This window comes from Theropithecus gelada, chromosome 6 (genome assembly GCF_003255815.1).
Source record: "Theropithecus gelada isolate Dixy chromosome 6, Tgel_1.0, whole genome shotgun sequence".
NCBI lineage: Eukaryota > Metazoa > Chordata > Mammalia > Primates > Cercopithecidae > Theropithecus > Theropithecus gelada.
This window is the reverse complement of record NC_037673.1, coordinates 74,423,004-74,449,417: the sequence shown is the minus strand read 5'-3', so window position 1 is coordinate 74,449,417 and position 26,414 is coordinate 74,423,004. Positions and strand designations below refer to the sequence as shown.

Sequence of the window (26,414 nt, the reverse complement as noted above, 5' to 3'; positions counted from 1 at the left end):
CTGTGGAATGTATTCACAATTTTTTCTTTTTTTCTGAAGGGGGTGGGGGAAGACTCTTCCATTGGCGTCCTTCCATCTGTGAAATCTGTTTTTGCAATCACAAGGTTGGGGAAGATAGCTTTTTAAAAATAAAAGAAAATGAGGAGGCCAAATAACAAATGGTAATAAGAAGGTTAATAAGAAATAATCATAAATATTTTATAAACTTGATAGCCCTATGAAACTAAATGTGAAACCTAGAGTTTGTTTTAAAATATGTCCTCTTTAAACCTGTAACAACCTGTGCCTTAATTAATAACCTATGTATCTCGCCAGTAGCTGTATATCTTTCTTTCAAGTTCTTTTTATAGTGAGCTATCTGTCCAGCTATTTAGCTACTTACCTGCCTCCCATCAGTTTATTTATTTATTTACAACCCACCATAGCCAAAAAGGAACGCATATTGAACATAAAAAGTTAAAATAGGATTAAATAATCAGGATGAGTAGAGAAAGATGGAATAGGTTAATGACATCAAATTACAGAAAAGTTGCATGGCTCTAGGCCTACTTCATATTCAACTCCGAGATTCGAAATTTCTTTTTTTTTTTTTTTGGAGACAGAGTCTTGCTCTGTCTCTCAAGCTGAAGTGCAATGGCACGATCTCATCTCACTGCAACCCCCTGAGTAGCTGGGATTATAGGCATGCACCAACACACCTGGCTAATTTTTATACTTTAGTAGAGACAGGGTTTCACCATGTTGGTCAGGCTGGTCTCGAACTCCTGACCTTGTGATCCACCCATCTTGGCCTCCCAAAGTGCTGGGATTACAGGTGTGAGCCACCGTGCCCAGCCCGAGATTTGAAATATATTTGTCCAAAGAGGGAGAAAGAAAGGAAAAGATTATAAGAGTTACATTATTTACAAGATAAATGGAAACCAGATGTTCAGGAAAAGCAAAAGCATTTTCTGGCTCTTAGGCCTGAGAGAAATTTCTCCTTTGGGAAAAGGAGAAGGTAAGGTGGACAACATCCTTAAAAATGTCATTTTAATAATAAAGTGGTGGTTTTCTTGTAGATGTTTTGAGGTATTTTCTTCTGTTCAAGCTAGGGCCAGAGCACCAAAGTGCAATTCAGTAAAAGTAATTATATGGGGGCCAAAACAATGTAGCTGAAGCACATGACTCTGTAATGCCTCATTGGATTCAGGGTTAAAATCAAGATGCAAGGATGGCAGACAGGAGGATGTGTGTGCCCCACTCTCATCCAGGTCTGCCAGCAGACCACACTACTCAATCTTAGCTTTTTTTTTTTTTAAATGAACCTGGATGTATTCTCAGTACCTCAAATAGCTGTTAAAAATTAAGCTTGGATGTAAGATCACTTTATCATCTTGGAAATTCTAGAGGAACAAACAGCCTGTACGTCCTTAGAAATTTTTCAGTCAGGCCTTTGCTAAAAGATGGGTCAATATCTATACTCTGGGAAGAGGATGGACTGTAGATATTTTGAATTTTTATTAAAACCAAGTTAGGTACTTAAATACTGGACTAGACAGAAGGTAGAAATGATATCCTTTTATTTATTTATTTATTTAATTATACTTTAAGTTCTAGGGTACATGTGCACAATGGGCAGGTTTGTTACATATGTATACTTGTGCCATGTTGCTGTGCTGCACCCATCAACTCATCAGCACCCATCAACTCATCATTTACATCAGGTATATCTCCCAATGCCATCCTTCCCCCCTGCCCCCCCCCATAATAGGCCCCGGTATGTGATGTTCCCCTTCCAGAGTCCAAGTGATCTCATTGTTCAATTCCGACCTGTGAGTGAGAACATGTGGTGGTTGGTTTTCTGTTCTTGCAGTAGTTTGCTGAGAATGATGATTTCCAGCTTCACCCATGTCCCTACAAAGGACATGAACTCATCGTTTTTTATGGCTGCATAGTATTCCATGGTGTATATGTGCCACATTTTCTTAATCCAGTCTATCACTGATGGACATTTGGGTTGATTCCAAGTCTTTGCTATTGTGAATAGTGCCACAATAAACATATGTGTGCATGTGTCTTTATAGCAGCATGATTTATAATCCTTTGGGTATATACCCAGTAATGGGATGGCTGGGTCATATGGTATTTCTAGTTCTAGATCCTTGAGGAATCGCCATACTGTTTTCCACAGTGGTTGAACCAGTTTACAATCCCACCAACAGTGTAAAAGTGTTCCTGTTTCTCCACATCTTCTCCAGCACCTGTTGTTTCCTGACTTTTTAATGATTGCCATTCTAACTGGTGTGAGATGGTATCTCATTGTGGTTTTGATTTGCATTTCTCTGATGGCCAGTGATGACGAGCATTTTTTCATGTGCCTGTTGGCTGTATGCATGTCTTCTTTTGAGAAATGTCTGTTCATATCCTTTGCCCACTTTTTGGTGGGGTTGTTTGTTTTTTTCTCATAAATTTGTTTGAGTTCTTTGTAGGTTCTGGATATTAACCCTTTGTCAGATGAGTAGATTGCAAAAATTTTCTCCCATTCTGTAGGTTGCCTGTTCACTCTGATGGTAGTTTCTTTTGCTGTGCAGAAGCTCTTTAGTTTAATTAGATCTCATTTGTCAATTTTGGCTTTTGTTGCCGTTGCTTTTGGTGTTTTAGACATGAAGTCCTTGCCCATGCCTATGTCCTAAATGGTGTTACCTAGGTTTTCTTCTAAGGTTTTTATGGTTTTAGGTCTAACATTTAAGTCTCTAATCCATCTTGAATTAATTTTCGTATAAGGAATAAGGAAAGGATCCAGTTTCAGCTTTCTACTTATGGCTAGCCAATTTTCCCAGCACCATTTATTAAATAGGGAATCCTTTCCTCATTTCTTGTTTTTCTCAGATTTGTCAAAGATCAGATGGCTGTAGATGTGTGGTATTATTTCTGAGGACTCTGTTCTGTTCCATTGGTCTATATCTCTGTTTTGGTACCAGTACCATGCTCTTTTGGTTACTGTAGCCTTGTAGTACATTTTGAAGTCAGGTAGCGTGATGCCTCCAGCTTTGTTCTTTTGACTTAGGATTGTCTTGGCAATGTGGGGTCTTTTTTGGTTCCATATGAACTTTAAAGCAGTTTTTTCCACTTCTGTGAAGAAAGTCATTGGTAGCTTGATGGGAATGGCATTGAATCTATAAATTACCTTGGGCAGTATGGCCATTTTCACGATATTGATTCTTCCTATCCATGAGCATGGTATGTTCTTCCATTTGTTTGTGTCCTCTTTTATTTCACTGAGCAGTGGTTTGTAGTTTTCCTTGAAGAGGTCCTTGTAAGTTGGATTCCTAGGTATTTTATTCTCTTTGAAGCAATTGTGAATGGAAGTTCATTCATGATTTGGCTCTCTGTTTGTCTGTAACTGGTGTATAAGAATGCTTGTGATTATTGCACATTGATTTTGTATCCTGAGACTTTGCTGAAGTTTCTTATCAGCTTAAGGAGATTTTGGGCTGAGATGATGGGGTTTTCTAAATATACAATCATGTCATCTGCAAACAGGGACAATTTGACTTCTTCTTTTCCTAACTGAATACCTTTTATTTCTTTCTCTTGCCTGATTGCCCTCGCCAGAACTTCTAACACTATGTTGAACAGGAGTGGTGAGAGAGGGCATCCCTGTGCCAGTTTTCAAAGGGAATGCTCCCAGTTTTTGCCCATTCAGTACGATATTGGCTGTGGGTTTGTCATAAATAGCTCTTATTATTTTGAGATATGTTCCATCAATACCAAATTTATTGAGAGTTTTTAGCATGAAGGGCTGTTGAATTTTGTCAAAGGTCTTTTCTGCATCTATTGAGATAATCATGTGTTTTTTGTCTTTGGTTCTGTTTATATGCTGGAATAGAATTCGACTGTGAATCTGTCTGGTCCTGGACTTTTTTTGGTTGGTAGGCTATTAATTATTGCCTCAATTTCAGAGCCTGCTATTGGTCTATTCAGGGATTCAACTTGTTCCTGGTTTAGTCTTGGGAGAGTGTAAGTGTCCAGGAAATTATCCATTTCTTCTAGGTTTTCTAATTTATTTGCGTAGAGGTGTTTATAGTGTTCTCTGATGGTAGTTTGTGGGGTCGGTGGTGATATCCCCTTTATCATTTTTTATTGCATCTGTTTGATTCTTCTCTCTTTTCTTCTTTATTAGCCTTGCTAGCGGTCTATCAATTTTGTTGATCTTTTCAAAAAACCAGCTCCTGGATTCATTGATTTTTTGGAGGGTTTTTTGTGTCTCTGTCACCTTCAGTTCTGCTCTGATCTTAGTTATTTATTGCCTTCTGCTAGCTTTTGAATGTGTTTGCTCTTGCTTCTCTAGTTCTTTTAATTGTGATGTTAGGGTGTCAATTTTAGATCTTTCCAGCTTTCCCTTGTGGGCATTTAGTGCTATAGATTTCCCTCTACACACTGCTTTAAATGTGTCCCAGAGATTCTGGTGTGTTGTATCTTTGTTCTCATTGGTTTCAAAGAACATCTTTATTTCTGCCTTCATTTCGTTATGTACCCAGTAGTCATTCAGGAGCAGGTTGTTCAGTTTCCATGTAGTTGAGCAGTTTTGACTGATATCCTTCCTTTTATGAGAATTAAGAAGCCTAACCTGGATTTAAATGAACACACACCCCAAATTCATTTGAAGGGAGTCTTGCAGCCAAGAAGGTTATGATGACCACATAGCTCTTACCACTGTTACATCTCAGCTGTTTTGCTAAACATCAGATGATGGTGGGATAGTTGCACAAACCTGTGAATACACTAGAAACCAATGTCTTTTACACCTTAAATGAGTGACTTGTGTGGTATGTGAATTATATCTCAATGCAGCTGGTAAATAAAGCATCAGAGAAGATTTGGTTGTTCAAGAAGCATTGTCTATTTTTTTCCCCAAAAGAACAGGATGCCGTCATCTTTAGGCTCAGTATTGAAGTTCAAATTTATGAATCACTGTTATGATGAAAAGCTTCATGTGATTGTCACATGGTTGCTTGGTATTAGTTTTGCCAAGTATTTGAATAGCTTTATTTCTGGATTTCTCCTATCTGTATTATCTTTTAAATATTTGTAGTTCATGCCTTTGCTAATCAAGTATATCTGTCCTATGTTCTGCCAACTGATAGAAAGCAGCTCACACTTACAGTTAAAGAACCTGAAATGATTTCCTCAAGCTTTAATGCCCAGTAGTTATTAAAAATCTTAAATAGACCTCCAATGTTTTGACATTCTAATCACCCATACAAGGGCTGAAATTATTTTTATGGATACATTTCTTTCTCTGTTACACATTAATTAACAAGTACTTTGTATTTCCTTTTCCATTATATACGTAGGAGAAAAGATTGGCTTATAAAAGTTAAGACCAAAGTATTAATTGTATTCAAGATCTTGAATTTATTGGGTCATAGAAAAGGAGAGTTTAATGTAAAATGAATTGATTTATTATATAAAGTATATAAAGCTTTTAATTGTCATTATAGGGAAAGTTCAGGACTGAGGAAAGAGCTAGGTCAACTTTATCATCCTCATTTCAAGGTTAATAAGCAGTATATGTCAGGAGATAGCCAAGAGTCTAGCAAATCATATTTCTTTTTAATAACTTTATCGAAGTATAATTCACATATCATACAATTCACCCAATTAAAGTGTACAATTCAGTGATTCTTAATAAATTCAGAAGGTTGTGCCACTATCATGGCGATCCAATTGTAGAACATTTTTATCACCCCCAAAAAAGAAACTCATCCACCCTAGCAGTCACTCCCCATTTCCCCCTAGTCTTTCCAGCCCTAGGCAACCACTAATCTACTTTCTGTCTCTATAGATTTACATGTTATGGACATTTAATACAAATGGAATCATATGTAGCACAGCTTATTTTAATATTTTAAAATAGAGAAATGTAATATTTTAAAATATAGAAAATATGGAACATTTGCAGAAACAACTATTAGTTGAGAAAACCCATTTTCTTCCATGTGAAGTCGAAATTGTGGGATAGGCCATTTAAATCTGGGGCAAAATTGAAATCATTATAGGTAGAAAAGTCTTATTTCAGTGCTCACTTTAGTTTGATCTGTTGACTCTGTTACATCTAGAGATCCTCTATTAGGAAAGGTTTGTATCTTTCACCAGTGGGTGTCAGCATCTGACTAAAGATGACTCTTCCTAGAACCACTTCTGTAAATAACCTTGAAGCCAGTCTTGCAACATCAGTAACAACAAAGGTTATTTGAATCCTGCACTCATTTATGTGATCACCTTAGAGTAAAAACCTGTAACAAGTCACATTAATGACACATTATTTTTACCATTATATAGCTTTGAAGATTTTATCACCCTTACTGAATTTCAACTCTGATTTAAAAAAAAAAAAAAAAAATCTGTAAGTGTTACATAATAGAGCCTATATTCTAAAGGTGAATGAGGAATAGATTTGAGTTTTTATATAGTAATGTTTTAATGCCTTCTGCTACCAGATACAGACATGTTGAGAAATGGTGCTGATTAGCCTTGTCATTTGATTAGCCTCGTCACGGGTAATCAATTGCATTAGGCAATTAAATGCTGAAACATTAGTTTGTTTAACAAGTTTTATGCTATGCTGACTATTTTTGTCTTCCATTCTTGCAGGATATCTCCTGGGTAGTGAAGATTATTATTCCCATGAGCGCTGTACATTAATTGATGCTCTGAATGTCACACGATGTGCTCTTGATTTTCGAGATGGCGAAGAAGTTGCAACAGGATATAAAAATATGTATTCAACAAACATATTCACCAAAAGGGCTACAGCCCTCATAACTAACCATCCACCAGAGAAGGTAAGTTGTGCTTCTATTTACTGATAGCAAAATCTTGTTACGCTAATGTCTTTTCAGACAAATGTAGGAAAAGGCCATTGTTGTTTAGGGAAAAATCTAATGAATTCTGGGGAAGTCCTTTTCAAATTATACAATACCCCAGAATCAGCCTAGGAAGCTTGTTAAAAATGAAGATTCCTGGAGCCCACCTCTAGGGTGTGATTTATTAGGCGTGGGAGAAATCTGTACATCAGCATTTTAGAGAAACTCTTAAAAGGTGATTCTTAAGAGTGGCCCCCAGATCACGCTTTGAGGAATACTATGTTGGTAGTATTTCAAGAGAAATGTAGTTTAAAAATTTTGGTATATTATGTGCATGTGCTGTGAGTAATTAATAAAATGACTTTAAAATGATTGGCTTGGGTAGAAGATGAGGCTTTATTATGACAAACTTTTGGTTAAAGGATCCATAAATTTTGGGATCAGGGCAGGTCCTCTAACCTTGTACTTCCTTCCTACAAGAATATTTTGCTATTGTAGGTCTTTTGCATTTCCATGTTAATTTTAGAATCATCTAGTCAGTTTCTGTTTACCAGCTCTCCCCTCCCCAAAGTGTCTGCTTGGATTTATATTTGAATCTATAGAACAACTTGGGGAGAATGGATGTCTTAACAATATTGGGTCTTCTAATCCATATACCTGGTACATCGATGAGCTTATTTTTCACATTTACTACACTGATGCTATTGTGTATATCATGAATAATCTTATTATTATGATTATTTTATTAACCTAGAGTTAACTTCATGAGGTAAAGTTTAAGCTAAGTTCTCTGAATTTAGCTCATACATGCTTTTGAAATGGGAACAAATATTTGTATTGTCAGACACTGGGCTCATTAAGAACACCCATAAAAATAATACTTCAGTGGGACCCTGACACGACAAATTATAGAATATGCATTGCTCCCTGGTTCTTCCAATTCCCTGTACTTTGCCTCTTTGACAATGCCTGGAGGTCCTTGGTGCAGGTCTGTCTTAGTCTGTTTGTGTTGCTATAAAGGAATAGCTGAGGCTGGGTAATTTGTAAAGAGAAGAGGTTTATTTGGCCCATGGTGCTGCAGACTCTACAAGAAGTGTGGCACCAGCGTTTGCTTCTGGGTGAGGGCTTCAGGAAGCTTCCACTCATAATGGAAGGTGAGGTTGAGCTGGCGTGTGCAGATCACATGGCAGGAGAGGAGAGAGAGAGAGAGAAAGAGAGAAAGAGAGAGAGAGAGAGAGAGAGAGACCAGGCTTTTTCTAACAACCAGCCCTCTCAGGTACTAATACAGTGAGGACTTACTCATAACTGCAAAGATGGCATGAAGCCATTCGTGAGGGGATCCACCTCCATGACCCAGACACCTCCTGTTAGGCTCCCACTGGGGATCAAATTTAAACATGAGATTTGGAGGCGGGTCAGATATCTAAACTGTAAGAAGATCACCGTGTGGATTCCGGTTTACATACCTGTTTGGATTTGGTTTGTGGCTGCTGATTCCCTTTTCTGTTTCTGCCTACTTGAGCTCAGTACTGGAAATCTTCTCTGGATGAGTTAAATGCCAGATTGCTGGCATCCTTATTTGACTTCCACAACTAAGGTAAAATCTTTCAGAAGACAACTTTACCTTGAACTTCAAATTATATTTACACTATCAAATGTTATACAACTCCTGACATTCATTAAAAAATCTGCATATGCAGAAGTGAAAACACAGAAAGAGGTGTCCGTCCTCAGGTGTGTCCCACTTTTCTGGCTATCACTGTCTTATGCTGGTATCTTGAAGCAACGTTGCTTTCTGTGAGACACGAAGAAATGGGAACATTCTCTCAAATATGTGGAAATACACAGATTTTAAATCTAAATCTAAACAAATATTCAGATAATTGGAAAAACAGTTGCTAGGTAATTGGCTTAAATCCTCAGTTTTCTTCTATATGTTTGACATTTTATGGATGCACCTTAACACTTAACAAGGTAAAGTCTTAACTGTGTATTATTCTTTGAGGGAGCCACCATTTTATACATAAGCAAACTGGCTTAGAGAAGTTAAGTAACTTGTTCAAGGTCACAAAGCTATTGAGAGTCAGAATCAGAATTTAAACTCATGGTCTCTTGACTCCAGACCTTATGTACTTAATCAACCTCCCTAGTTCACAGCTAATATCCAAGACCAGAGATTCTGAGTCCCAGCTCATGATTCACCTTAATGATTTCAGTCCTGACCATATATTAGAATCAGCTGGGAAACTTATAAAAACTACTGATGCCAAATATTGTGATTCATTGCTCTGAGGTTGGACCCAGTCATTGGTGTTTCATTATTCCTCCTCCCTGGCTCCTACCAGTGATTCTAATGTGCAGTCATCACTGATGCCTGGTGCAGTGAGAGCCATTCTGGGATGGGTCATTCAGGGCATTCCTCTCAAATATGGAGAGGCAAGCAGAAGCCAGCTACCCATTACAGGTTCACAATCTGCTATACCTTAATCATGCAATAATTGTAATCTGCCCACAATACAAATTCATTCCTACTAAAGAACAATAGAATATTATCTCACAGGGTTCCATAACATTAAGCAGATAAGAGAAAGCAACTCGAGTGAAATAATAGATGGGTGGGCTCTCTTAACTGGGGTGGTGGGGAAAGCACGGAACTGACGACAATAGGAAGCCCTAAGAGCTTGCTAGCCACGGAAGGAGTGTTATTAGCATAGCCGCTGTTCATAGGTAACTGGAAATTGCCAGAGGAGGGGATGGTCATTTTCTTGTCGTGTCTGAAACATGCTATAGCAGTATCCAGCATTCCCAGTATCCTCAAAGGAAAATTTCAATCATAGACATAAGTGAATGAAACAATCAATAGTCAAGCTGTAACCCAAGAGTGTTTAAGACAGCTAATACATGTTTACATTTTCAATTCTGTATAAAATGATGCAACTCACCAGTTTGAGGAGCTGCACTTTTCATGATTTTATCCCGATGTTGAATCTAATTCTGGGCTGATTTCTCAGGTACTATATATAGATTGCAGCATAAAGAACTTATTCTAAGATAAAAATCATTAAAGAAAGGCACATGCAGAATCCACAGACTAACTTAAAATTGTGCCTATTTTAAAAAGCACTTGAGGGGTAAAAGCATTTGGAGGTAGTTCATAACTGAAACACAGTTGCTGATGCTGGACTCAGGAAGGTACTGCTAATCACCATTTCATATGTATTAAGAAGGAATGTCCTTTCTCTTTTTCAGCAGGATAATTCCCCATACTAGTGACACAGACTGAAAGCAACATATTCATAAAATATCTTTCTTTTAAAAACAGTCCCCCCTCAGCCGGGCGCGCTGGCTCACGCCTGTAATCCCAGCACTTTGGGAGGCCGAGGTGGGTGGATCATGAGATCAGGAGTTCGAGACCAGCCTGATCAACATGGTTAAACCCCGTGTCTACTAAAAATACAAAAATTAGCCGGGCGTGGTGGCATGCACCTGTAATCCCAGCTACTCAGGAGGCTGAGGCAGGAGAATCGCTTGAACCCGGGAGGCAGAGTTGCGGTGAGCCAAGCTCATGCCACTGAACTCCAGCCTGGGTGACAGAGCAAGACTGTCTCAAGAAAGAAAAACAAAACAAAACACCTCCACCTCAGCACTTTGCAGAATGGAAGCAAATGTTATTTTATACTCCTGATATACTAGAAGCTTCTTAAAGAAAATGTTAATTTCTAGTGGAAGACTCTTACTTTTCCGTGACACAATTTGGAAAAGAAATGTCTTAATTTAGAAGTCAAAGAAAAATAATTTCAAAACCTATCATATGCTTTTTTTCATTTATACTTTAAATTAGGCAAATACACTAAAGAAACAAAAATAAGACTTTCATCCTCACTGAAATAAGTTTTCTTAGCGTGGTGAGGATATTTACAGTATATATCTTAGGAACCATATGGCGTAAATAAGAAAGGGAAAAGAACCCCCAGTATCTCAAACATGAATATGCTAATAGCTTTAGGTGATAATATCTTGCTTTTATGTAGTACTTAGATATTTAATAATGATATCATGCCTAGGATTTCATTTCACATTCCTAAGACATTGGAAAGGGTTATAGGTAGGGTTGGTGCAAAGGCAGCAACTGTGACAGTTGATCAGAACAGGGGTCTGGACCTAAGAAAAAGCAGGGGAGAGTTCAGGCTCCAGTGATGGCAGCTGCTGGCTTTAGGCTGACAGTGAGCCGAGCTCTGGTTGGCAGGAATGGGAAAATTGACCACAGCTGTTCACAGGCAGGGTCCCAGGACTAGTGGCTGCAGGTGGGGTCCTCACTGTGACTGGAGAACCTTGGAGCCCCAGTTAATTCTTTCCACTAAGCTACCATATAGTATTAAAAACACTACTCTTTCTGTTTTTTCAATTTAAAAATAGTATAGAAATAGTTCAAATTTACCACTGTCGGGGAATAAGTTATAATATTTCATGAATAAAGTTCACCTTCTGAGTGTTGAAACTTTAGTTTTTGTAGTATGGAATGGAAATATCTAAAATGTGCATCAGTCCTGACCTCTTGAAATGGGCTATACTACTGATATGGACTGGTATAGTTTCTTATTTTTAACCCCTCAAGAGTGTCAACTTAAAATAATCAAAAGGATCAGAATCTAGTTTAAAGAGAGTTTATTCAAGTACAGAGTTTAAGGATGGCCTCTTGGGAAGCACAGATTCCAAAGAATGGAAGTCTGTGTTTCAAAGTGTAGAAGTTTGGGATTTCTTACTGTATTAGTCCATTCTCATGCTATTGTAAAGAACTGCCTGAGTTCCACTGGCCCTCCAGTGAGCTGAGGGTTTTTGCAAGAAAAAAAAAAAAAAAACTGCCTGAGACTGGGTAATTTATAAAGGAAAGAGGTTTAATTGACTCACAATTCCACATGGCTGGGGAGGCCTCAGGAAACTTAACAGTGGTGGTGGAAGGGGAAGCAAACAAGTCCTTCTTCACATGGCAGCAGGAGACAGAAATGCCAAGCAAAGGGGGGAAAGTGCCTTATAAAACCAGCAGATCTTGTGAGAACTTATTCACTATCACGAGAACAGTATGGGGGTAACCACCCCCATGATTCAATTAACTCCCACTGGGTCCCTCCCATGACACATGGGGATTATGGGAACTACAATTCAAGATGAGATTTGGGTGGGGACACAGACAAACCACATCACTTACATAGACAACGTTTAGGGGAGCTTAAAAGAATGTCAACATCTTTTTGTGTAAGGCTTACTGCATAGTTACAATGCTCTGATTAGTCAAGGTGGTATTTTTCTTTTGGGAAAGGTATGTTTAACATTCCACACTGAAGATGTAACAGTCATGGTGTTTTTTAAGTCATCTGGTCTGAGTTAGGTACAGGACAATAAAGGAGGTGGTTAATTTACAACAAAGATCTTCAGTAAGAAGGGGAGGAGTCTGGTCTCTGGTCTTTCCTAGTCATTTACAGAACAAGAGCAACAAGGAAGAGAGTTACTCTATAATCTAAGAAACAGAAGTTGTAAACATGCTATGTGACACAGTCTCCAGGACTTAATTTTCCCCTTGACATAATTTAGAGGTTCCTGAAAATTTATATTCTTTTATAAAAGTGATGGTCATGTCTTTAGCTACTAAGGAATAATTATGGGAAAGATTTTCAGATTATTTTTTGCCATATTTAATAAAGTAAATGGAATGATTTCCATACTGAATGTTTATAAGAACCTTTAATAATGGTCCCAAAATCTTTTTTTCCCTTGTCATTGTTTCAGGAACTCCCCTGTCCTCCTTCCCAGCCATTGCCTTTAGTAATCAATTGCTGGCTGGGAATCTACTGCCCTCTTTGCCCTTTCTCTCCTTCACCAGGCGGTTGCCATGTTGCTGCTGATGACCTGGGTAAGAACATTTTCTCCTTAAGCTGTGGGCTCCCTCTCTCCCCACTATATCCCCTACTCCCTGCCACTGTTAAGAGTCCAGATCAAAGTCACAAAATCTCGTGTTTGCACTTGAGGGGGATGGGGCCTCTGTTTCTCACACTCCAGCCTTTTGTTACCAGATGGAGTAGTCAGAAATTCTGATTTTCCCCCCAAATTTTTTTATATAAAAACAGATTGATGTGATATTTCCCGATTTTTAAAAACTTTCTGTGGGCTGCAAATTGTTGTAGCTTTCTGATTTTTAATCCTATCCCCATCTGGACCTTGGCTGGTGGCTGGAGTTGGCTCAGTCTAGTGCTGAAGACCCAGATAGCAGTACCCAGAGCAGACCCATACTGCACTGTCAGGTCAGCGATGCACCTGCACGTTCTTCCTTCCGGACGTCGCAGCTGGGAACTTCATCACCCCCAGGCAAGGCGTCTGTTGGGATGTCCTGCACCATGGTCTACACGAACATAGACGCTTCAGCATGACCATGCAGCTGGAGTAGAAGGTGTGTGTGTCGAGGGGAAGCAGAGGCAGAACTGAAATGGTGTCAGAGGTTATAGAATGGACTTTTGGAGTGGGTATTTGGAATGTTTCCCCATGGAAGTAATGGAAGTACGGGTTCTACATTATCATCATTTTCATTTCATCACCTGCCTCCTTAGTTTAATAGGTTTTAAAGCAATGACTTTGATATTTAGCAGCTATTTTTAACTTTTTGAGTGTAGGGAAAACGTATTTCTGAGTTCCAAAGACCTGAACAATAAGTAAACTTTTGGGGAGTCTATTTGAGCTGTATGTATGGATACTCCTTTCTGCATTACAAGGATGTATAATATAAAATTTAAAGCAACTTGTCAACAGTGAAGAATGAAATACGAGCACCCCCCAAAGTCTGTTTCTAACCATTTTCATTCATTTATGAGATTTAAATGCCTCAGATACTTTAACAGAATTATATGTTTATTTTTGGGTTAAACTAGTTGTTGTCTCTTTGAGGATTTTCAACTCATTAAAGAATTCTGTAGGAGCACTATGAAGAGAATGCCTTCAGAAAGGCTCATTAAAACGCAGAAGCTGACCTGGAATACCACTAATGCTAAATGTTGCAAATTGATGTAAGTGGTAAAATAGAATCCGTGTGTCATACTTCTTAGTTTCAGGAATTAAACTGGTCTTATGTTTGGTCCTGCGTCAAAGACTAACAAGGCATGGTATTCACTTTTTTTCTCATAAAATATATTTTTTAAATATACTAAACCTCTTCTAAAAGATGAGGGCTTATTTTCAGCTAAAGCAAAAAGCTAAAGCATCTATTGGTACACATCCATATCGTAATAGTGGTTTTTTCCAATAGAAAATTGCTCTTCAATTAATGTGGAGTTGGACAAATCACACATATAACCTTTCTAAGCCTCAGTTAACTCATCTGTAAAATTGCTATAACATAGGGTGGTTTCATTAAATGAGAGAGAATATGTAAATTATTATCATACTGTCTAGTATGTAGACAACATTTAATATGTGGTTGCCATTGCTGATATTATTATTTGTTTGGATTAGATCCACTGAGGCCATTCTGGGACTCTGGCTTTTATTTCCAATTTTTTGTCTTGTGTCTTTTGTTATGTTTTTTAATATCTTTATTGAGACAAAATTTACATACCGTAAAATACACTCATTTAAAGATACAACTCATTAGTAAATTTTCAGAGTTATGCAACCATGACCACAATCTAAGTTTAAAACATTTTCATCATCCCCTGAAAAAAACCTTGTACCTGTTAGCAATCACTCACCATTCCTCTCCCCGACAATTTCCTACAGCCCCAGGCAACCACTCTCTGTCTCTATAGATTTGCCTATATTTCTGGACATTTCATGTAAATGAAATTGTATAATATGAGGACTTTTATGATTGATTCATTTCACTTAGTATAATGTTTTCAAGGTTTATCTATGTTGTAGTATATAAGAATACTTTATTTATTGCTGTATGTTGCTGAAAATATACCATATTTTGTTTTTCCATTCATCAATTGATAGATGTTTGTGTTGTTTCTACTCTTTGGCTATTATGAATAATGTTGCAATGAACATTCATGCAAGTTTTTGGGTGGATGTATGCTTTGATTTCTCTAGGAATGGAAATGCTGGGTCATATGGTAACTCTATGTTTTGCAATTTCAGGAACTGCCAAAATGTTTCTTCAAAGTGGCTACGTGTGCCATTTTACATTCCTGCTAGTAATGAGTGACAGTTCCAATTTCTCCATATCCTCAACAATACTTGTTCTTTTCCATTTTTAAATTATCACCATCCTAGCAGATGTGAAGTGTTACCTCATTGTGGTTTTAATTTGCATCTTAATAATGACTGATGATGTTGACTGTCTTTACATGTGTTTATTGCCTTTTGTATATCCTCTCTGGAGAAATTGCTATTCAGATTCTTTGCCCATTTTGTAGTTGAGTTGTCTTTTTTCATTGAGTTGTAAGGGTTCTTTCTATATTTTGGAGATGAGTCCCTTATCATGTATGTGATTCACAGATATTCTCAATCCTTTCTGTAGGTTGCCTTGATATTATTTTTATTAATGCATAAATCTGAACTGTCTTATCCTTCTATATTTAATGCTTCCATGTCCTCTTAACTGATTTGCACAAACTTTCTTTCCAGCCTCTGTTTCTCTACCTTGCTCTCCAGTCTGTGCATGAGCCCCTTCAGGTCCCTGAGGAATACCTAAAGCCATATGACTTTATCCAAGACAAGAACAGGCATCACTATGCAGGAATGGTGTCCCTTATGGATGAAGCAGTAGGAAATGTCACTGCAGCCTTAAAAAGCAGTGGGCTCTGGAACAACACGGTGTTCATCTTTTCTACAGGTAAGTCTGTTAATAGGAAATCATCTCTTGGCAAAGAGATGGTATTCGATAGGTGGAATGAAGACAAATTGGAGCAGTTAGCATTGCCTTATTTAAATAAATGCAAACTGCAATAGTGGAGACATGATAATAGTGGATGGAAAGATGGATCTAAGGAAAAAGAGTGATGGGCTTCCCCCTTTCCCTCAGATATCAAAATATTCTGGGGCTGTGGCTTGAAAACACATATTCACTAACTGAGTATGTATGAGTGGATATCACTCATATACAGGGCTGCTGGGTAGTGAATCCCTAGAGTGGCTTGTTCCCAGCGCTCTCTACAACCCAGACATCTTCTATGGCCACAACTCCTGCCAACTAGAAGGGTCTCTGTATCATTGCAAAGAGACAGATTGTGACATTATGAAGACAGATAAATAATGGAGCCATCTAAATCTACGCAAGTGTCTCCAAGTTTAGATTTTTTTTTTTTTGTATTAAAATTGTTTTGGGGGCCAGACACGGTGGCTCATGCCTGTAATCCCAGCACTTTGTGAGACCGTGGTGGGTGGATCACCTGAGGTCAGGAGTTCGAGACCAGCCTGACCAATATGGTGAAACCCCATCTCTACTAAAAATACAAAAATTAGCCAGGCGTGGTGGTGAGTGCCTGTAGTCCCAGCTACTCAGGAGGCTGAGACAGGAGAACTGCTTGAACCCAAGCGATAGAGGTTGCAGTGAGCCGAAACTGTGCCACTGCACTCCAGCCTGGGCAATAGAGCGAGACTCTGTCTCAAAAAAAAATTTTTTTTTCTGACAATAAAAGTTATATATGTTATTGTAGACAAATTAGAAAAGAAGGGAGAAATAAAACTCATAATCTCAAAGATTACTTTTGAAAATCACTTTCATTATGGCAATGCCATTCTGATTCCTAATCTGTTACATATGCAACTTCCCCCTCTTATTAGAGACGGTTTTCTAAAATTTCACTGTGTTGTGCTTTGAGTGTAGATCGTCATTTATTCATCATGCTGAGTACTCAGAGAACACTTTCAATCTGAAAATGCAGATCCTTTTGTTATAGGGAATTTTCTTGTATGTTTTATTTTGGAATTGTGTGGCCCTCCATCCCACCTTCTCCTATTTTTTCTGTACAGAACTCCTATTATTTGGTTACTAGGTCAGTCCTCTAATTTTTCTTAGTCTTTTTTCCCCCGTCTCCTGTTTTCTTTATTTTTCTTCTTCTATTTGGGAAATCTTATTGTTTCGTAAGCTTTCTATTGAATTTATTTCAACTGCCATGTCTATTAATTACCAGCAACTCTTTTGCGTTTTCTGATAATTCCTTTTCTGTAGAGTTCTGTTTTTAATTTATAGACGTCATAACTTGTTTCCCCAAAGCCTGTGCTCTTAACCATTACTTTTATATGTGTGTTATGTGTGTATATATATGTATGTATATATTTTTTTAAAGTTTGCTTATATTGCCAACATTATCTCTCTTCCTTTTGAGTTCTTTTTTTTTTTTTTTTCAGTTTGATTATATCTTTGGTCTAGTCTGTCTTTAATGAGAGTGGTTTGGTTTTCTGAAATCCCTAGAGATTCTTGGCTGGAGTCTAACAATTTGATGGAAACTTCAAGTACGAGGTCAGGCTTGTCATCTGGTGAGTTTTACTGTAGAGTAACCATGTAGGGGTGAGGTGACATGTTGAGGAATTCATCTTGGTGTTCTACTCATACTTTTGTGGTTTTGTTGTTTTACGAGTTGTTTTGTTTTGCTTTCAATCAGGCATAGTTATTGAATGTGGCATTTGTTGAGCAGTTACTATGTGTGGGATGCAGTTCTAAGTGCTTCCTGCGAATTAGTTCAGTGAATCCTCATGATAACGAATTCTCTGAGAACTATTATTGTCCCATGTTGCAGATGTGAGAAGTGAAGCACAAAGAGCATAAGTAACTTGCCCCAGTTCACGCAGCCAGGCAGAGCCTGGCTCCACTACAGTATCCTGCCTCCCAGCTGATGATCTCAGTGTTCTCATAGGATCTCATGATATAGCAGAGCTTTCCATATGGTGTGCTGCAATATTGATCTACTGAGGAGCCTGGGCAGGGCTGGAATAGCATCTACCCTGAGCAGCCTTGTTCACTCGCGTGGGTGCTATCCAAATACCATAATTTTCTAAGTATGTCCTGCTGTAAAAAAGGTTAAAATTTGTTTTTCTCCCAAAACTTACCCTTCAGAAAAAAAAAGGGAGACCTATTTCAATCCTTACACGATCTCTCGGATTCTGGGAGTCATTCTCAATTTAATTTATTTTGAATATCCTGGTATAGCATTTTGATCAGTGCTGGTTTTGAATGCCTAGAGAAGTTACTAGAAAGAATCAATTTAAAAAAAGATGCTAGGACATTTAACACAGATGTAGTAAAATTATTCCTGGGAAATGACCTCATTGTTGCAAGAATTGGAAGTCATAAGTTTATAAAACAAGTCTTTGTTCTAGAGATCACAATTATACAATTTCAGAACAAATGATTTTCTGAAGTGAAAGTATATATGGATTAATGTATTGTACCTAGGCTTAAATGTGCTCAGACAGAAGTGAAGATGCTAGTTCTGGAAGACTGTATTAAATATCTCCAAGTGGCTTTGGTAATAACATTCCCATCAAGAATGCATAGGAGGCTGGGTTTGGTGGCTCATCCTTGTGATCCCAGCACTTTGGGAGGCCAAGGCAGGCAGATCACTTGAGTTCAGGAGTTCAACACCAGCCTGGGAAACATGGTGAAACCTTGTCTCTACAAAAAATACAAAACTTAGCCAGGTGTGGTGGCATATGCCTGTAGTCCCAGCTACTGGAGGGGCTGAGGCGGGAGGATTGCTTGAGCCCAGGAGGTTGAGGCTGCAGTGAGCTGAGATTGCGCCACTGCACTCCAGCCTGGGTAACAGAGCAAGACCATGTTTCAAAAGAAGGAAAGAAAGACAGAAAGAAGAGTTCATGGGAAGAGGTGGAATACAATTTTTTTCATGATATTAGAGAATGAAAAAATATTTTAAGATAAATATTTCCTTCATTATATGATTGCAAATATGTATGTATAATTGTACTTTCAAACAGGTAGTTGACTATTTCATAAACATCTATATTTATTCAAGCTGGTAGTAATAATATTTGGAACTTCTCACTGAGAAAATGGGGATCAGCTTAAAATAGGGTTGTCTTATATTTTGATACTGTATTAATAGATATCTTAATCTTGGATCATCTTTGCTTTGTTAGGTTAAATCCAACTTGATTGTATGTATTTTTATTATACTGATGAATTCAGTTTGCTAGGGTTTCATTTAGGATATTTGCATCAATTCAGAAGTGAAAGTGGAGTTAGTGGTTTCTTTTTTGTGTCAGGTTTTGTTGTCTTGGTTGTACTCACTTCGTAAAATAGTGTGGTTAGTTTTTCCATTTTTTTCCTGTGCTCTGGAATAGTTTACAGAATGTTGGAAAGATCTTTCTGTTTAGCTGGTCCCTGAAGCCTTTTGTGGAGGCATTTTAAAAATTATTTCCATAGTTTACATTTTTCGCTGAATTATATCTAGGTGTGTGTGTTTAAAATGTTTTGAAATTAATTTTGCCTGAAATATAGTGAGCCCTGGAACTGCATGCTGAGATGATTATTCACTCCAGGAGGTTTTCCTTGTTCATATTTTAGTTTATTGCTTTTGTTCTACTTGATTTATGTCTCAAAAATATCTTTAATTACTATATTGAATCCCTGATTCAGCTTTTCTCTCATCCTTTTCATTTTTTTTTTGTCATTTTTCTCAGCCTTTGGAACTCTTCTGCATTACCAGTTTAGACACATTTGCAATTTTAATTCTACACTTTAATGTCTCCAATATAGATTATTGTTGATTGTATTTTTAGTTTTTTTGTAGTGCTGTCTCTGTTTCAATCAGTACCCTTTTCTTCCAAGCTTGTTAGTATAGTAGTGACCACTATTTAATAAGCATTAAACCTCAGCGTAACCCTGTGAGATAGTAAATGGTTTCTTGATCCCCTTTTACCAATGAAGAAATCGAAACTTCTTTTTGAAAAATAAAATAAAATAATAAAGATAGGATCTTGCTGTGTTGCCCACACTGGTCTCAAACTCCTGGGCTCAAGTGATCCTCCCACCTCAGACTCCCAAAGTGCTAGGATTATTGATGTGAGCCGCTTAAAGAAATTAAGTGATTAGCCCAAGGTCACACAGCTAACAACTGAAAAATCCAGAATTCAAACCAAAATCTACTTGAGGTCAAAACCCAATTACCCGAATCAGTTGTCTTTTTGCATCTCATTTTCTTTTACTTTTATATCATCCCACTGTACTGCATTTCTACATTTGTGTTCACAGGACCCATCCTTTTCCTAAACCTTTCTGAATAGAACTTCTCTAAAATCTTTATTTTTATAGGAAGTCATTGCCAGCTAGATGCTCTTCCTCGGAGTATAGTGGTGAAGGATCTGCACACACAGAATGTGTGGCCATCTTGTGGCCTCCAGTCACTGTTCCCTGGTTGATTCCTTCTGAAATCTGCAGCTTGAGGTCAGGTTGATGCATACACCTCACAGAGTTCCTGGTGGCATATAGGCATTAAGTGTTCTACTCTACTGAACCTGATCCACCTAGTTACAGTTTCTTCTCTTTTGGCACCCTAACTCTTTGACAGGCTAAAAGAACCCCAGACTCTTCCTATCTCCACATTTTCACGGCTTTATTTTTGGGGATACAGTGTGCCAGCACTGCCAGACCTTCTCTTTTCCGGCCTATTGTCTTCTGGGAGTTGTGATCTCTAAGCACATAGAAGTAGAGGAGGTAATAATTCTCCTCTGCTTAAATTAGTGCCGTCCCTTCTCGGGCTGTCTTCCTGCCTCTCTTAAGCTAGGTGGAGGGCTTTGTGTCATGAGGCAAAGCAGGGTGGGCCAGGTCTTGTTTTCTCAGCCCAGCCTCTTTGGTCTTGTAGTTTATGGACATGTCTCCAAGATTCTGGCATTATAAGCTGTCTGTCCATCTTGGTTTCTTATGTTGTGATGGGGTTTCATCTTGTTCTGTGTTTGTTGTTTTAGCAGGGTAGTAGTTCAGAGAAACAGCACTAGTGGCTGTTACGAAGACACCATTTTTATCTGGATGCTTTTGTCACCATGGCTGGTCTTTGTAGCTGCTAAATTCCAGGAACCTGCACAGGAATCTGACCTGGAGTAAAAAGAGTTAAAGTTAGAGCCAACCCTTGAGTAACTAGGTCATAAGTTAAAACTAGGAAAACCGATTCTGCAATCCTGAAGAGAAAACAGTGATTGACCTCAACATCTTAATGCAGCCATTGTATATCTACATTAACTGTTTGTTTGTTTGTTTGTTTTTGAGACGGTGTCTTGCTCTGTCACCCAGGCTGGAGTACAGTAGCACGATCTTGGCTAGCTGCAATCGCTGCCTCCCGGGTTCAAGTGATTCTCCTGCCTCGGCCTCCCAAATAGCTGGGATTACAGGCATGCACCACCATGCCCAGCTAATGTTTGTATTTTTAGTAGAGACAAGGTTTCGCCATGTTGGCCAGACTGGTCTCGAACTCCTGACCTCAGATGATCCACCCACCTCAGCCTCTCAGACTGCTGGGATTACAGTCGTGAGCCACCATGCCCAGCCTATATTAACCCTTACCAGACTAATTAGTTTTACTTACAAGTAGATGAGAGTTTGAATATAAGGAGAAACCTAATTTGCATTTCTTTCTCCAGAGACTTTCTGTGTTTATTGACAATTTCATTTCCTGAAGTTGAAATTAATAATGTCCTATAATAATGTAATTATAACCCAAGGACCCGGACTAGCGAATCACAGAGCAGTGATGCATTTTTTCCCACTTCTCTCACTTGACTTCACTTAGCCCTGCACTTCTTTATAAGGATAAGAATACTGGTTGCATTCACATCAATAAATGTTGAGTCCATTAGTACAGGAAACCATGAAAATAATCTGGCTTCTTGGTGTCAGATTATATTTGGTGAAGGCATAGGCAAAGGCATAATTTTTAGATTTTGATGTTTGATAAAGCTAACTTTTAAACATTTCTGTTATAATCTGAGAGAAATCCATGAGGCTTTTCATTCCTTGCCACCTCTACCCATCATCTTAGTGTAGTTATTCTCAGTGCACTGTCTGGGGACCACCTGCAGCAGTAGAGCATTTGTTAAAAATGCAATTTTCAAAGTGATGGCTGCACAACATTGTGAACGTTCTAAATGTCACTGAATTGGATACTTTAAAATGGCTAATTTTATGTAATGTGAATTTCACCACAATCTTAAAAATTCAGTTTGTCAGACTCTATCACAACTCAGCTGAATTAGAAACCCAGGGACCGAGACCCAGAAATCTCCATTTTTAACAGGACTTCAGGTGATTCTTTTGCACACAGAAATTTGAGAACCTCTGAGCTAAGGTAACTCTTATTCAAACTTTGGGAATCTACCTTACAAGGAATATATGTAGTTATTTAAATTTGACAATATTTATGTTTATACATATATCCTCCTCACTAGGAGGAATATATATATGGCAGCTGGAAACCAGCTGGGTTTGAAGTTCAACCTCTCCTAGGTAGTTTTCATTTCAGGTAAATGCACCTATTTCTAGAAATAGACTCTTCAAAAAGCTGATGAGGAAAGCTTAAATTTAATTATTCTGCTTTCCATGTTCTTACTGCATGTAAATCACAACCTTGATTGATTCATGCCATTTTTTCTGCAGTGTGTGATTAATACCACTGTTAACAAATGTTGTCTTTCTCATTACACACATACTATTCTGGGTTTGTTTTTTTATTTCTATTTTTTATTTTTATGGGTATATAGTAGGTATATATATATATATTTATGGGGTACATGAGATATTTTGATACAGGCATACAATGCATAATAATCATATCTGGGTAACAGGGATATCTATGCCCTCAAGCATTTATCATTTCTTTGTGTTACAAACATTCCAGTTATACTCTTTTGTTTATTTTTAAATGTACAATAAATTATTGTTAACTGTAGTCACCCTATTGTGTTATTAAATACTAGATCTTATTCATTCTATCTAAGTATATTTGTGTACCCATTAACCATACCCACTTCCCCCCTACCCTCACCCCACTACCCTTTCCAGCCTCTGGTAACCATCCTTCTATTCTCTGTCTCTATGAGTTCAATTGTTTTAATTTTTAGCTCTTACAAATGAGTGAGAATATGGGGTGTTTGTCTTTCTGTGCTTGGCTTATTTCACTTAATATAGTGACCTCCAGTTCCCTCCATGCTGTTGCACATGTTTGGATCTCATTCTTTTATGTGGCTGAATAGTACTCCACTGTGTATATGTAGCACATTTTCTTTATCCATTCATCTGTTGATGGACAGTTACATTGTTTTCAAATCTTGGCTATTGTGAATAGTGCTGCAATAAAACATGGCAGTGCAGGTATATCTTTGGTATACTGATTTTCTTGCTTTCGGATAGATACCTAGGAGTGGGATTACTGGATCATATGGTCGTTTTGTTTTTAGTTTTCTGAGAAACCTTCAAACTGTTCTCCATAGTGGCTGTACTAACTTACATTCCCAACACTATATGAAAGTACCCTTTTCTCCACATCCTCACCAAATTCGTTATTACCTGTCTTTTGGATAAAAGCCATTTTAACTGGAGTGAGATGATATCTCACTGCAGTTTTGATTGGCATTTCTCTGATAGCCAATCATATTGAGCACCTTTCGTATACCTGTTTGCCATTTATATGTCTTCTTTTAAGAAATGTCTATTCAGATCTTTTGTCCATCTTTAATCAGATTATTATATTTTTTTTTCCCCATAGAGTTGAGTTCCTTACATAGTCTGGTTATTAGTCCCTTGTCAAATGGCTAGTTTGCAGATATTTTCTTCCATTCCATGGCTTATGTCTTCACTTTGTTGTTCGTTTTCTTTACTGTGCAGAAGCTTTTAAACTCAATGGAATCCTATTTGTCCATTTTTGCTTTGGTTACCTGTGCTTGTGGGATATTACACAAGAAGTCTTTGCCCAGTCCAATGTCCTGGAGAGTTTCCCCAATGATTTTTTTTTTAGTAGTTTCATAGTTTGGGTTCTTAGACTTAAGTCTTTAATCCATTTTGATTTGATTTTTCTATATGGTGAGAGATAGGGGTCTAGTTTCATTCTTCTGCATATGGATATCCAGTTTTCCCAGCACCATTTATTGAAGAGACTGTCCTTTCTCCAGTGTCTCTTCTTGGTACCTTTGTTGAAAATGAGTTCACTGTAGATGTATGGATTTATTTTTGAGTTATCTATTCTCTTCGTTTTGTCTAGGTGTCTGTTTTTATGCTAGTACCATGCTGTTTTGGTTACTATAACTATAGTATAATTTGAAGTCAGGTAATGTGATTCCTACAGTTTTGTTCTTTTTGCTCGGGATAGCTTTGGCTATTCTGGGTCTTTTGTGGTTCCATATAAATTTTAGAATTATTTTTTCTCTTTCTATGAAGAATGTCTTTGGTATTTTGATAGGGATTGCATTGAATCTGTAGATTGCTTTCGGTAATATGGACATTTTAACAATATTGATTGTTCCAATCATGAACATGAAATAAATTTCCATTACTTTGTGTCTGCTTCAATTTCTTTCATCAATGTTTTATAGTTTGCATTATAGAGATCTTTCACTATTTTGGTTAAGTTTATTCTTAGGTATCTTATTTTATTGGTAGCTATTGTAAATGGGATCACTTTCTTGATTTCTTTTTCAGATTGTTCACTGTTGGCACATAGAAATGTTACTGATTTTTATATGTTACGGATTTTTGTATGTTGATTTTGTATCTTGTAACTTTACTGAATTTGCTTATCAGTCCTAATAGTTTTTCTGTGGAACCTCTAGGTTTTACCAAATGTAAAATCATATCATCTGCAAACAAGGATAATTTGACTTCTTTCTTTCCAATCTGGATGCCTTTATTTCTTTCTCTTGTCTGATTACTCTAGTTAGGACTTTTTAATTCCAGGTTTTTAAAATCTAAGGATGATACTTCTAATCCTTCTCTGATAGAACATGATCACAGTTGGAGTCCCAATTTTCCTGCCAATGAGCTATATGGAGTCTAGCCTCAGTTTCATTATCTGTTAAACACAAGTTGGTTGACCATTCATTTATTCACTCCATCTTTCATTGCAGATAAAAAGATAACTAGGACATAATTCTCCCTTATGAAACTCACACTCTAGTGAAGTAGACAGGTACATGAATTATTATTATGCAGTGGGAATATTAGGATGAAGCCCAGGGTACTGTTTGCACACTGTAAGAGCCACCTGCCAGAGCCCAGGGTGTGGGGAGGCTTTCTGAGATGGAAAGGTTGGGAATGGCTTGGCCAGATAAGCAGAGCACAGGCCGGGAGGAGACTGGGCAGCATTCTAGCCTGTGAGAAAGGAACATAAACAAAGACAGGGAGGTCGGAGAGCAGTCCCGGAGGGGGGTCTACATTGCTGGAGCCTGGACTGCAAGGTGGAGAGCAGTGAGATGTGAGGCTGGAGAGCACGACCCAGGGGTCCACTCAGAAGGGGCCTGTGCACATGCAGGGAGGAATGCGAAGGGTCTCATGGCGACAGTGAGGCACTGAAAAGTTTTAAGCAGGATCACATTTTCACTTTAGAACTGAAATGGAGGGTGATTGGAAGCAGGCCAACCTTTTAGGAGGCTCTGACAGTAAAGAGGGGAGAGAAGATAAGGAGCACTTGAATAAAGGCAGAGGGAAGTTGGATGGAGATGAGAGGACAGATTTAAGAAATACATAGGAAAGCTTGTACCACTCGATGTTGAGAGCTCTTTTTACTAGGAAAGCTGATGGTTTTGTAATTCTGCCAGTTTTCAGAATGTTGTCAATGCTAATGAAAGCCTTTGATGGCCTCCCATTGACATTGGATACATCTGCAGAGAGCTGGAAAGAGTGAAGCCCATGGCCAGAGTACCCATGTAATCCACATAGCAGTAGTGCATCAGAGTGCATAGATTCACAGTACATATGAGACGGAGAGCAGAAGTGGTTTGGTTGTCACAGTGATTTGAGGGTGAAGTTTCCATTTAGTGAACAGGCATCTGCAGTGCTCAGGCCAGTCCTGCAGTGGAGAAGTGTCCTGCCTCAGATGTCAGTAGCACCACCATTGAGGGACAGTGACTGGATCCTGTTCAATAACACATTTCTACTCAGACAAATAGAGCAATTTATTGCAGAGTCTAAACTTTTAGCACTTATTATCTGAGTTTTCACAGTATTACATGTAATTTAATATCTCAAATGGAGTTAATAATCTTAACTAATTCCTCTAAATCTTACATCCCTTTTCCCCTTACATATAAGAATTTCATTCAAAACTGATAGTTGGCAAAGAGAGAGCTCATTCAAGGTTTTAAATGTACTTATGCAATTGGCAGACTTGTAAAATATTATAGAAATTCTGTACCAGGAACAAAGTAATATGTGCTAGGAAACCAATCTCACTGGGTTCTTCAGACACTTAAATTAATTTCTGACAAAGCTAAGGAAAAGCTGTTACGTGAATAAATCAGAGAGTTTGTCCACACTCTCTTACTCTTTGCAATTATGCATGTATTTGGCACATCTATGGTAGAGGAAAATTACAACCATGCCTCAAAATAGTGAGAGTTGAATGAACTTTTCCATAGCCA

At 38.0% G+C, this 26,414-nt stretch overlaps 1 protein-coding gene across 2 annotated transcripts in view; it reads left to right on the top strand.

Annotated features, from left to right (window-relative positions):
- Window positions 1-26,414, top strand: part of ARSB (arylsulfatase B) — a 193,712-nt gene that overhangs the window by 17,638 nt on the left and 149,660 nt on the right. For both annotated transcript variants that reach the window (XM_025389230.1, XM_025389231.1), the window contains exons 3-4: window positions 6,637-6,827; window positions 15,462-15,669. In XM_025389230.1, the coding sequence (XP_025245015.1) occupies window positions 6,637-6,827; window positions 15,462-15,669 (399 nt within the window). The remainder of the gene's footprint in view (window positions 1-6,636; window positions 6,828-15,461; window positions 15,670-26,414) is intronic.